We start from the raw sequence: 13117 nt of genomic DNA, 5'->3' as shown, positions 1-13117 counted from the left end.
ATGCATCTCTGCACCTTTTACCTTTAGAATCCTCCCTGTTGCTTGGCTCGCAACATTCTTATGAGGAGGTCTAGATGATGGTCTCTTGGGTCCTGCTTGCCAATATCGCTCTCAAATTGAATAACTATATTGAGCTCTTTGAGACTCCTCCTTCAATTTTGCCTGGAAGCATAGATGACTATTGCTATGTTCCTGGATTAGTCAATGACTCATGGTTTAGCAAGATTGTCTAAAATGGTTCTTTATGTGCAAGTGGAAGATAACACAGTATTACTAATGTCAACATATGCCTTTTGAATCTTATACCTCAGCATTTTATACCGCTGTCCATCAGAAGATGACTGAGAGCCAGGTGAGAGATTTGATCATGGGCCTGATATGCTCACAGTGGCCTAAGCCATGGAGAAGGTTAGCAGATGCTTTCTGGACCATCTGGAGTTTGTGCATAGGCTTCACATTCAGCTGTAATCTAGCCTAGATGTGACAAGATGTGCATGGACCCTTGTGACCAGATTGTTACCCAGGAAGAAGGGATGAAGTTTCCTAGTGAGCTGGAGGTGAAAGAAGCCATTTTTTAGAAACTGATGTTTCCTGTTCATTCAAGCTTACTGAGGGGTCAGAAAGTATCCTGAGGCTTTCTACCACATTGATGAATGGCGGCTGTGTACCTTCAGTGGAATGTGAAGACAGCGTCTTAGAGTATTTTTTAGGGCTTCTTGAGCTTTGGCATGTGTGATGGGGCCAAACTCAGTCAGGTGCAGTGGAATGGATAATACTATCTGGTCAGTGCTGGAATCTTCTTTCCCAGGGAGCCCAATATGTATTCAGTTGACCTTGTCAGCAAAGTATGAGGACTGCTCTTCACATCAGTCGATGCTTGAGTCTGGTGTATAGGATGTGCAGTCTGGGTTGAGAAGATGGTTTACTATGCAACATAGCTCTCATAGCCACGATTCTGCTGTGTTGTTTGTGGAGGAGTAGAATGCTCATTTTGCCTTCTTTCCTGCAGTGGCATGTATTAAGACTGTGCAAACCTTAATGAACAACTAATAAAACCAACTGCTTTTGTGCCATGTATGTTTGTTTGAGCTTTCTTTTCACATAAACTAGTTCTTAGAGATGGCATTATTTTCACTCTTGTCTATGGAGATTTATTAGTTGTCTAATAATTGGCCAGACAGTCCTCTTTTTTCCATAACTACAGGTGCTTTATCACTTACTACTTCTCTGTCCCACCTTGATTTCTGCAAATGATACCCATTGTCTGTCATGCTGTCTACTCAAATGATGCCAGTTGCCTAAGATGCAGAGAACATTCCTTTTTGCAACACTGAGAACAAACTTTCAGCAAATTACAGAAGCACCAATCTGTATAGTAGTTGCAGGAAATGGAAGAATTTAGAAATAGATTTATATTCATGCTATGCTTTTGCAAATGATTTATTTTAAAGCTGTCTGGACTAGTTTTTTTCCTGCATCAAAAACAAAGCACAACTAAAAGTTTTGCAAAAATGGACATCATAATCTAAAAATTACAGTAGCTGACTGAGTGACGAATGTTTCACTGACTTTAGTTACTAATACGGCTGGACCACTTGGTTGGATTCTGAAACTAGCCATCATTGGACAGGAATTAATTTTCTGGTGAAATTTATATGGTATTCCTCCTTTCCCTGCTTCAAATATTTATCATTTTTCTCTAAGATGGTGAATGGACACTTGTGTGTGTCCTGTACATCTCGTGGAATCTGTTACACATTGTACATTTTTAAAATGGACAGACATGGAATAAACATTTAATTTTTATTTTAGACTTTAAATGATGTAGATTTGGATTTTGGGTTATAGCAGAAGTCTATCATAGTACTTTTATTGTTGCTATCTGACTGCCATGTCATACATCTTGAGCTTGGGAGGATAAGGGCTAGAGAGAGACTGAGGATGACAATCAGTATACCAAGAAACAGAAGAGGAAGCTTGAAATTTCTTCATCTGTGCAGTTTTCTCTTGTCATGACTTCAGTTCAATTCCTACTCCTACAAACACTTATGTACATGTGTAACTTTATGCATAGAGTGTTTGTTTCCATTGAACTCAGTAAAACTTCTTGCGTAAGACTACTCATGTTAGTGTTTGGATTGGTGCACTTGTATTATCCCACTATTTACATGTAATATTTAAATTTGTGCAGGTGTTTTGTGGTAATCAAATTTGCTTGAGAAGCATACTTTGCTCCTGCTTTGTTAACCTTGCTAAAGTCTCCTGTGCAGTTTGTTGCTTAAATTCCAAAACGAATGTTCTCTTTCTGCATAAGTAAATAAAGTTTAAAAAAATATTATGTGCCCTGACATTAGCTAATTTTGTAAATGACAAATAGAGTACTAATGAAAAATTGTATTCAGTTCAGTGATAAATAGTTACTCTGTAGTTAGAGTGTATACCATACTATATAATTATAAGAGTTCAGAAAAAGGTTCCTTATCAGGGCACTTCACCTCTGGAAAAATTAATACTTCTAGCCAACAACTTGGCTAGCAATATATCAACGTTTTAGAATACATTTGGTTTTCAACTGAATAAAAATGATTTAAGATGTATACTGCTCAGTAGAGAGATTCTGCAACAATAAAATATTACCTTGACCATATGTTCAGCAGCTGAAAAGCATTTTGAGTGAGTATTGAATTATGATTCTTTTTTTTTATGTAGGACATTGTACCGGTGGATGCCTCTTATGAGGTGAAAGAGCTGTATGTGCCAGAAAACAAGCTCAAATTGGCCAAAAGTGATGCAGACACTCTGCTAACGCTGGAAATAAATAAGGTAGAGGAGTAATAGTATTGTGTTTCCGTGATTTGATTTCTGAAGCTGAAGCCAGAGCCTAATCTGTCATTCAGGAGGTATAGCATAGTACCTAAACTAGTTACAAACTGTAACTTTTTAAAGATTGCTACAACATTTGCTTTTCTGTTCTTTTGGTATCTTTGAGTCTCCATGACCTCAAAACTAATTGTTAGCATTTAAAATAAATTTTAGTTAATTCCCTTAACATCTCTATGACATATGAGTTGGATGGTCTGGATGATATATGTTTTCTAGTTTCCTAAGCAAAGCAGTCTCCTACGTGCCTTTTATCGATAGCTTTTTGTATAAGGTCTTAATTATTTTACAAATGTCCAGGCTTTTTTATTTTTCTTAAAAACAAATTTATACTATAGAAGGTGACTCTTAGTAATTTCATCCTTTTCTTTTTATTAACTGAGTTAGATTATTTTTTCCTGTCACTTATTTTTCTTTTATGCCTTTGGCTATCATGACCTCACGCTGCTTTTTCGCTCCCCTTGGCTTCCCTGCTGGATGCCTTGACCTACTCTGTTCTTATTTGATTAATTTACTACTCTTCCAGTTCAGATTTGAGCCAGTCTTTTGAAAACACAGACTGGCTGCTTTTTGTTCCTTGTATTCTTCTTTTTTCAGAGGAATTGGGCCATGAGCCAGCAAAGCACTTAAACACAGACTTAACTGTAAGCACATGAGTTTTCCTATTAACTTTTTAATGAGGTTACTAGTGCTTAAGCATATGCTTAACTTTAGGTGCTTTGTGGGATCCAGGTCTCAATCTGTCTTGGAAGGATGTTTTAAGATTTCCAGTCTTTTTTTCCACACCTGTGGATTTTAACACTTCCCCTCACTGCAGTTTACTAGATTCCTTGCTCTGCTGCCTTCTGTGAAGTTATGTGTTGCTTTTCTGAATTAAAGTAGCTTATTGGTCACTAGTACCAAGCTTCCTTAGTCTCTTATTGTAAATTGCATCCTCTCTATTGGTAAGAAATAGATCTATCTAGAAAAATAATTCCCCCCTCCTTTTTTTGTTACTAAATACCAAACAAGTATTCAGCACAAGCTGTGGGAGAAATCTGCATTTTAATTGTCTCAACATGAGGTAAACAAAGTAGTAAATATTAGTCATGTATTTGTATTACATGCGCTCTTGCACAACGGACCTGCACAAGCTCAGCAAGCTTTTCCTTGTGAAAAGCTCTTGACTCAGTCTCATGAATGTACATACAGAAATAATAAAACGGTTGTGATACATCTCACTGTATGGCCTTTACTAAGTGTTAAGGGAGGAAATTCCCTGTAAACTGATATCAGTCTTTTAAACTAAAATAAATGTTAGTCTTCTTATTATGAGGCTGACCAGGGAAAAAGTCTTAACTGCTTTTTGCTATAAAAATACCACTTCTAATCGATTGAAAGATTTTTAACAGTTACTCCCAGGATTATTTTTGTGTTTTATGTGTTTCTCTCGTCCTCTTGCTTGTATGTAAGTAGCCCTATGTACAAAACATGGCCTTTTTCATTGCAGAGCTATCTGAATTCTGCTTATTTGAACTACTAAAGGCCTTCAGTATACAAACTAATTGCAATTCATTTATTTCTAGCATAGCATTGGAAATTCAGCTAATGATATGCTGGAAATGTGAGAAGTAGCTCCTATTTATAAATTGTGAGGAGGAAAAAGGCATTTTTTTTCTGAATGAAGAGACTTTGAGCTCTATGCTACTGATGATTAATGCTCTCTATTAAAAGCCGACTTACACACACATTAGATTTAGTATGGAGGATATATCTGTATTCTGAAAAACATTCTCAAAGGTTACTTGGCTCAGTGCATGGAGTTCACTGGTGTCTGTCTCTGTCTCTTTACCAGGTGGATATGCAATGGGTGCAAGTACTGGCAGAGGGTTGGGCTACACCACTTAATGGCTTTATGAGAGAGAGAGAATACTTGCAGTGCCTTCATTTTGATTGTCTTCTAGATGGTAAGGCATTTCAATTTAAAAATACTTTTTAAAACCACCCGAAGCACCCAGCTCTGTAGCTATGTTGTGGTACGTTGATTTGTCATGGGAGAGAACTGCATTAGATGTGTGTGTCCTCTCCTGAGGACAGAGAATCAAAACTTGCAAATGATTAAACTTAATATGAAATAATATCTTGCTTTTAGCTCCTGCCTTCTTGTGACTGGATTAGTTTCGTATTCACTTTTGAAAAACTTTGTCCTTCTCCAGTCTTGTTAATTTTCAGCATTCAGGATTACTGATAAATAACTGTTAGTATGTAACTCTGGACGAAGATTGTCTAAAGACATGTTCTGTGGCTGTGCTGGAGTGAAGGGAGTGCAAAATGATACTCTGCTGAGGCTTAGAGCCATGGCAGACAAAACCAAGAAGAAGGTTCATGCCCCTTCTGGTCCTCTTTGAAGTTCTGCTTGACTCCAACCCTGTCTGATTTTGCTTTTGCCTCTTACAGCTCCCCTTTGCTACAGAAATGACTCCCGTCTCATCATTTCCTGCTGCTATTCTTTGTCTGCCATGCTGCCTCCAACACTTCTTACTCCTGTCTTATCCTAATATTCCAGATACCTAGTCTCTCTTCATACAAATACCTCTTTAAAGCCCCTTATTTCTTTTACAAATCTCTCAAATGCTAACCTGTATAATAAAATGCCATCATTATTTCATATCTTCAGATTTGCATCACCCTCTGAAACTTCTCTCTCTTTCCATACTATTCCATTTCTTTGTCTCTGCCCTGTAAAGCTCATTCGTATAGAGACTTCAGCTTCTTTTTGCATCTTGTACATGACTGAATATACTGTTGTTTAACAAAATATACATCCTTTTGTAGTGGTACTATAAATGCAGCTAAAAAGTTTAGTGAAAAGAGTTTTAAAATGGTGGAGTATTTTAAGATTCTTTGGAAAAAGATCTGGTTACTGTTTTTGAAACAGAATGTATCTCTGTCTGTGCATAGCTGTCCTGCAATTCTGTTCTTTTGGCTGGTTGTATCTGTAAATGCAACAGTTTTCAGTATTGCCTCCATTTCTTCCTTTGATTCTTATTTAGGTCAGACACATGGAGAGAGTAGCACTGTAGGGAACATGTGGGAAGAAAGATGTTGGGGTGAGGGGTAGAAACAGCTGCACCCCTGTCAGTACACCTACAATCTATCCTTTGATCACAGATTTTTCAGCATTTCAGAGGCCTGTCGTTTCACAGATGGTCATTTGAGGGCAGGTCCTTCAGTGAGGTAGAAAAGAAACTTCAATTTTCAGATTGAAGGTAGAGAGGAAATGTAGTGCCTAAGGAGGTGATAGCAGCCATTCGGTAGTGTTAGTTTGGTGGTACTCATTTTGAAACATGCTTTTGTCCCAAATCACTTCTTCTGTTCACCTGTTCTGTTCCTTACATTTTTCTCTTTGTGTATTACCAGTTAATTACAAGCTAAAATTATTTTGTAACCAATAACAAAATGCATTCCCCTGTTTTCCCCAATCTTTGTGCGAATAAAGCTTACTTCAGCACAATGCAGTTTCAAAGTACGTAGCCCCAAAATTTTTCCTTCATGGCTTTAGTTTGCAGCCCTAGACTTGCTGCCACAGTTCTAGAGCAAATTGCACTTTAGACCCCCTTACAGTTCCTCTTGAGTGCACATCTCAGGCAACAGGCTATGCTGCCTTCACCTCTCTTGGTGGAACCCCATGGTTCAATCACTGCTACACTGGATCTCTGGGTTGCAGCCCGCACTGGTCCTGAACAGTATTAATATGACAGGCCCCAATTGTGTTTAACACCTGCATGAAACTTCTGTCTGGGAAGCATTATTTATTCACCTAAAGATGCATAGCATTCAGAGACGTGAGTTAAAACAACAAAACACCTACATATCTGAATCTTACCTAAACCTTATCCTTTCCTTGAAAGTTTTGGGAAGATTCATTCAGCCTAGGTACCCTGACTTCCAGGCTGGGAGAGACACACTGCATTCTTTTTCTCTGTCTCTCCCACTTCATCTCTTCTGAGCTGCTGCTGCTTCCCACTCCTCCCCATTCTTCCTTCTCTAGGCAGGGTTTTTTAACTGATGCTCATTTTGATCTCTAGGCTTTGGCTTTGGCAAAACAGCTCTGTAACTTGGCTGGTGCCTGGAAGCAACATCTTTCCAATTAATGGCCTAGCCACTGTTATCTTAACTTCCTTGAAGTTGTTTAGCCCAGTGGTGGTGTTTCTATTGTTGTTTCACTTTCTATTTGCTATTGCTAACAGCTCCTTTGATTTATTTCTATGTAATCAGACTGAATAATATCAAGCAGGTAAACTGAGGTATATAGTGTAGTCAACACAATACAGATATCTCCCTCATTCTCCATACTTGCACACCTGAGGTTTTAATAAACTTGATGCAACCTAAAATCAGCTGTCTTTAAAGGGACTCTTTAAAAAAACAACAAGGGGGTGGGGGAGATATTTTTTTCCCCCCATATACTGCACATGCCTGAGTCCCCTCTGCGACATTTGTGGGTTTTACATTCACAGCTTCCAATTAAAAAAATTCTCTCTCCCATTGCTGAGTGAAGGGCCGAAACTATGGAGTGAAACTGATTCTGCTCAAAGTGCTTTCCAATGCACAAAGTGAACTGCATATGAGACTCTTAGGTTGATAAGTTTAACATCAAAGTAACTGTGTTAATTATGTTACAAGTTTTTTTTGGTCAGGCTGATTATTATTTTTACATTGTCATTTTCAAAACAGGGAAAAGTGCAAAAATCAGCTTAAATTTTCAGAAATGACCCATGATCATGGGTGCCTCAATTTTTGAGGGTCTGACTGGGGCCTTATTTTTTCCAGTGGGTGGGTGTCTAGCACCTTATAAAAATCAGGTCCTTTTAAAGAGGTTTCTAGTTGGACACCAAACCGGCCTTAATTTTCTGACCCATGTCATAAGGCTACTTAACTTCCAGGGTGTTTGTATGCATTTATTAATGCAATTTGCAAAATTGTAGTAAACCAGGGTTAGCAATTTTTGACTATCAAGTGAAATATTAATTATGTAACATTGATTTTTTGCAACCAAACCTTAGTGGTGGGCAAGTAGACTTTGGCTGATAAAAGGTTTGACACTTTTGCAACACAGTAAATGTTTCTCTTTTGTACAACTAAGTGCTTGATAAGTGCTGCTTTATCCTTTGATTGCTTTGGAAAACAAAGAATCTGAATACTAAAACTAAATTCTGAGTGCAAGTATGCAGCACACCTTTCATTTCAGATTATATGAGAGACTGGGAATAAAAAAATATTGCATTTTCTCTTAATCTTTTCCAGCCAACTTCATAATTTTTAACTTCCTGACTCTAGGGGCAGGTTTGAAAGGTTTCTAAAATGTATTGTCCAAAGATGTGAGTTTAGCATAAGGCCAGAGATGAATTCCTAACCCCACTGAATTTATTAACCAAACTCCCATTGACTTCAGTGGGGACAGGATTTTGCCCTAGGTGAATACCCTGGAGTTTCTCATTCTTATGGTAAGTATGACATTAAGACTTCAAGCTTTTGCAGTTAATTTACAATAACTAGTCCACTAGTCTCTCATAACCTAACTCCCTTATTGTTGTCAAGAAAAGTAGGACTTCCAACATGTAGTAATGAAGTAAATCTTTAAAAATGAAGAGCACATGTAGCTTTAGAATTGTCATGCTCTGGGCTAGTTTTGTGGGAAGTCGACAGTTGATAAGATTGCAACTAAACAAACATATGCTAAATGTCTGACCATCTCAGTTGTTAATCTATTTTGAAACATATGGGTTCAAGTAGTTCAGTCTGAAAATATGTTGGTTCTCTAAATATTATAGTAGTAAAAACGTAACTTTTGAATAATTGAATAATATACACTAACTGTTTGACGTTTTTGATCACCTTCCATCACATTGAACTTTCCCAAGCATCTGACGTACAACTAACAAAAATGTTAGTGGGAACCAGAGGTTAAAATGCAGATTTGTGCCCAAATGATTTCTAGAGGATCTTCTGATTTAAAAGGTAACATTGAACAAGAAGCGAAGAGCCACCTTTTACTCCCTGAATGTCAGTTCTGGAACCACATACCCTAGTATGTAAGGCTATTCTGGAAGCCATAAAACATGGAATATCTTTAGACTCCAAGTATTTGTGCCTAGCATCAATCTTTTGACAGATAGTTCTGTCTGTGTAGATTAGAAAGTTTTGGTACCACTTTTATTAGTGCATATGTTGATTGTGTCACAACCAATTTTTAAACATGCTGGTTCTTTCTCTAAGACTTGGTGCCTAGATTACTGTATAGCAACCTTGTATCTCATAGAGGAGCACAATCTCAAGTATTTTATTCTTTAGCACCAGTTAAGTGTGATTACTTGAACTATGGGTCATGGAATGTGTAGCTTGTATTATAACTTGTTAGAAAGAGAAGATTGGGTTTGCATATGCCATTTGGTAACCATTTGTTAAGTGTGTACTCTTTATCGTACAGGGGGAATTATTAACCTGTCAGTGCCTATAGTGCTGACGGCTAGCCAGGAAGACAAAGAGAGACTGGATGGATGTACAGCTCTTGCACTGGTGTATGAGGGGCGTCGTGTGGCCATTCTTCGTAACCCAGAGTTTTATGAACACAGGAAAGAGGAACGCTGCGCCAGACAGTGGGGAACAATATGCAAGGAACATCCCTACATCAAGGTTGTTTGAAAGCTATGTTATCTAGCTCTAATTAAAGCTATCCTTTTTGTAGCGTTATAGTTGCAAGTGGAGTAGAGTTGACACCAGCAACTGTTTACCTTGACCAAAAATTCTTTGCTCTTCTGTTTAATTTTTAGACAAAAGTAAAACTTTTTCTGTTCGATGCGGCTGATCTCTGTTGCATACTCTTCACTTGTTAGTGTGGCATTCTAACTCAATGGATGATCTGCATGTGAAACGTATAGAATGTGCCATAGAATCGGCAATAGATCAGAGAAGAGAACTTTCTCCTTGGGTACACTTAGGAAATGCAGCCTTCTGTTCAAGGTGGGCCCAGATGGGTCATCAAAACTACTCAAGCAGCAGATGAACATGGTGCATATGGGGTGTATCTATCCTTCCTGAATGTATAGTGGGTGGTTTGAAACTATTGAAACATTGTCTCCCCTCCCATAGCGATAATTATCTTTCCTGTTTCCTTGCACTCTGCCTACCACAATGCTTATTCTGATCATTGAGTAGTCTTCATGACTGTGTCTTAAGGTTTGTAAACTCTGTGTGTTAGGGTTTGTAAACTCTGTGGATACTGTACTAAAGATTACCTGGGTTATCCCTAGTTGAGATGTTTTTTGAATAGTCTTGTTAGTATGCTAATGACTCAAAACCAGCTTATTTTTTTAAATACTCAGACTAACCGTGAGTTTGTCCTAAAAAAGGAAAAGTTATTGATATATTTTAAAAAAATCAATACAACTAATACTTACACAAATTTGAAAACTGCACACTGCCCTACTTTACATTAGCCTTTTTAATAATATAGTGCCGTTGAACATTCTTGCGGGAGTATGACTATATCTGGAATATTGCATATTTAGCTGCAGCTAAAATTATTTCAATGATCATGCATTCCGTCCTGTACAATGACAGGTCCTGTGGATATGACAGATGGATGGTGAGATTGCAAGTTCAGTGAAAGCTGACAATTATATCGGTTAAAGAAATCCAAGACAATGGAATGCATACAACAGGTGAATGCCACCTTATAGTATGCCACCAATCACAATATGACTTGATTAAGATTGGTGTAGAAAATATGGGCCCTCTTCTCATGTCTGCTCGGCAGCTTTGCACCACATTGTCAGCCCAGAGCAGTAGATCTGGCCCCTTAGAATTCCCCTTAGTTAAGGGGACTGTCTAGGTATCATAGAGCTGGTGTAGTAGTTTCTATATGTTTTCCACATGCCCCCTTTTTTCTGCCCTTGGGCCTCCATTTCAGCAGTCTTTTGTGCAGAAAAGAGCATCGTTTTGGCATTCTTAAACTGCAGTGATCCCTAGCTGTTGGAATGGTCCCTTTGGAGAACTGGAAGCCCGACATAAGTTAGATTTGCCAACAGGTGCAACTTGGCTGGAGCAGATATTCTAGGCTTTGTTACTTCAATATCCTGATTTGTGCAGTTTAAAAACAAAACAAAAAACCCTTTCCTGTATTATTGCCTTATTGTAACATTTTCCATGCAGGTGTGGCACAAATTTTGTATTCTTCAAATTCCATAATGCTGGAATTTAAGGATAAATTTGTACACACAATTGCTCTTTTGTACAACAGCTGGGCAGTTACTGGCTCAGTTGCTCATTTGTCCTTGCAGAAAGGCAGCTCTAGCCTTTCAAGAATATGAATTTCATACTTTGATTTCCACACATACACTTTTGCTCTGTCTACTTAAAATTTGCCATAAATTAATATTTGGTGATAAAGGATGAGATGACACCAATAGAATACTTCTTAAAAGTTATAAATAAGTAAATACCTGTTATGACACAGATCAATAAAAGTCAAGGCAAAATAAATCTAAACACTTTTAAGTTCCCTAAGATTCCAGTTCTGTTCACAAATTTAATTCATTGTAATGGATGAATAGTCAACCAAAACTTTATTTCCTTATTTGCTACTAAATGCTTGTTGTTACTTATTGATTTTGGGTTGACCAGAGTTTTCGTAGTCTTCAGTCCAGTACTGGGAGTGAGAAGTTTGAACAACAATTAAATGGCATGTGACTTGAAGTAGGAAGCTTCCCAGGTATCCACATCTTTTGGCTGTGGATGTTGCGTAATTACGCTGGTTAAGATGTTAGCTACTTTTCATTTCTATGCAGCAATGCATTGTGCAGTATTTTGAAGAGAAATACATGTGTCAGTCACGGATTAGTTATTCTGACCTTCTTTGCCCTACACTATAACTGATTCAGATCACATTTCAGTGATTTTAAAAATTAGCACTTAGATTCAGAGAGTCTCTATAAAATAGAATTAACCCAAAACAGATTTTGGCAATTGCATTGAAGTGCAATCCTTTGGATGCTCAGGACAGCTGACAACTGTCTTCTGTAACTGAAGTGTTTTTGTTTTAATTTATATGCTGACAAAACCTCTTCTGCTCTTTCTCCTAGATGGTGATGGAGCAAGGGGACTGGCTTATTGGTGGAGATCTACAAGTCCTTGACCGTATTTATTGGAATGATGGTCTTGATCAATACCGTCTCACTCCTGCTGAACTAAAGCAGAAGTTCAAAGAAATGAATGCTGGTGAGTCTTTTGTAGCTGTATCCTAGTATTTTCCGTATTATCCAGAAGTTTACTGCTGCAAGACTGAATGGGCTTCTTGCCCAGTAGGGACAAACATCATTTGTGGGACACGTATTTTGAAAATGCTTTCTGTATCTTGGAAAACTTGAAATTCTGTCTTCTAGATGGAAAATGGACAGACATATTTTTAAAAATTCGGGTGAGCTGTGACTTGCTTAAGGCATCATAGCAAGTCAGTGACCATTGAAGTCCTGTCTTCCCAGTACCCTTCAGAAACCACTAAACAGCTGCTCCACAACTACATTCCACAACTCAAGAAAAGAAGACGGTAACACTAGATTGTGGTGCAGCATGATTTTAAATAATCATAAGGTAGATGTACACTAAACCTCTCCCCAGTATGTTCCCAGATGGATAAGAGTACAAGTCTGATTTGTTTTTGTTTTTGTTTTAATTCAGTTCTTCAGAAAGAATTCACTAAGCCATTGAACTATTGAGCCAAAAAGATAATCTTCAAAAACAAGAAAGTGCCTTTTTTCTCCTTCCAGATGTATAAAGAGAGCCTGACTGTTTTCAAAAGTCTCTGCTTTTGTTTGTTAGAAACACACACACACACACACAAAATTAGAGGACTGGATTAGCTTGACTAACTAAAGACTGAAATCTGAACTAGTTGGAGGAGAGGAAGCTATTTTTTGTCAGGCTGTCTAAAACTGTGTGGGTGTGTTAATACCTATGAAACTCAGACTCCTGACAAACTCTTGATGGGGTGGAGAGTGGGTACGTGGCTTTTTTCTGTGAAAGATTTGACATCCCTGATCTTTCAGTTGAATGCCAAGAATGCTCCCGCTTCAGTTCCCTAGTCCTCAAAGAAGTCCTCCAGCAAAAACAGGGAAGACAGTTGGTATTTCTTATGGCTTGAAGGGCAAAAAAATAACCCTTTCTTGAAAATAAAATCTTTGACCTCTTTTGTACATCA

At 37.9% G+C, this 13117-nt stretch overlaps 1 protein-coding gene across 2 annotated transcripts in view; it reads left to right on the top strand.

The window, feature by feature from the left end:
- Positions 1-13117, top strand: part of PAPSS1 (3'-phosphoadenosine 5'-phosphosulfate synthase 1) — a 74917-nt gene that overhangs the window by 36929 nt on the left and 24871 nt on the right. For both annotated transcript variants that reach the window (XM_024206560.3, XM_024206561.2), the window contains exons 6-9: positions 2710-2823; positions 4715-4826; positions 9350-9555; positions 12003-12138. In XM_024206560.3, the coding sequence (XP_024062328.1) occupies positions 2710-2823; positions 4715-4826; positions 9350-9555; positions 12003-12138 (568 nt within the window). The remainder of the gene's footprint in view (positions 1-2709; positions 2824-4714; positions 4827-9349; positions 9556-12002; positions 12139-13117) is intronic.

This window comes from Terrapene carolina, unplaced genomic scaffold (genome assembly GCF_002925995.2).
Source record: "Terrapene carolina triunguis isolate 2854851 unplaced genomic scaffold, T_m_triunguis-2.0 Scaffold706, whole genome shotgun sequence".
In the NCBI taxonomy this organism is placed as follows: domain Eukaryota; kingdom Metazoa; phylum Chordata; order Testudines; family Emydidae; genus Terrapene; species Terrapene triunguis.
Note: the sequence above shows the minus strand (reverse complement) of the source record. Positions and strands in the feature narration are given on the sequence as shown.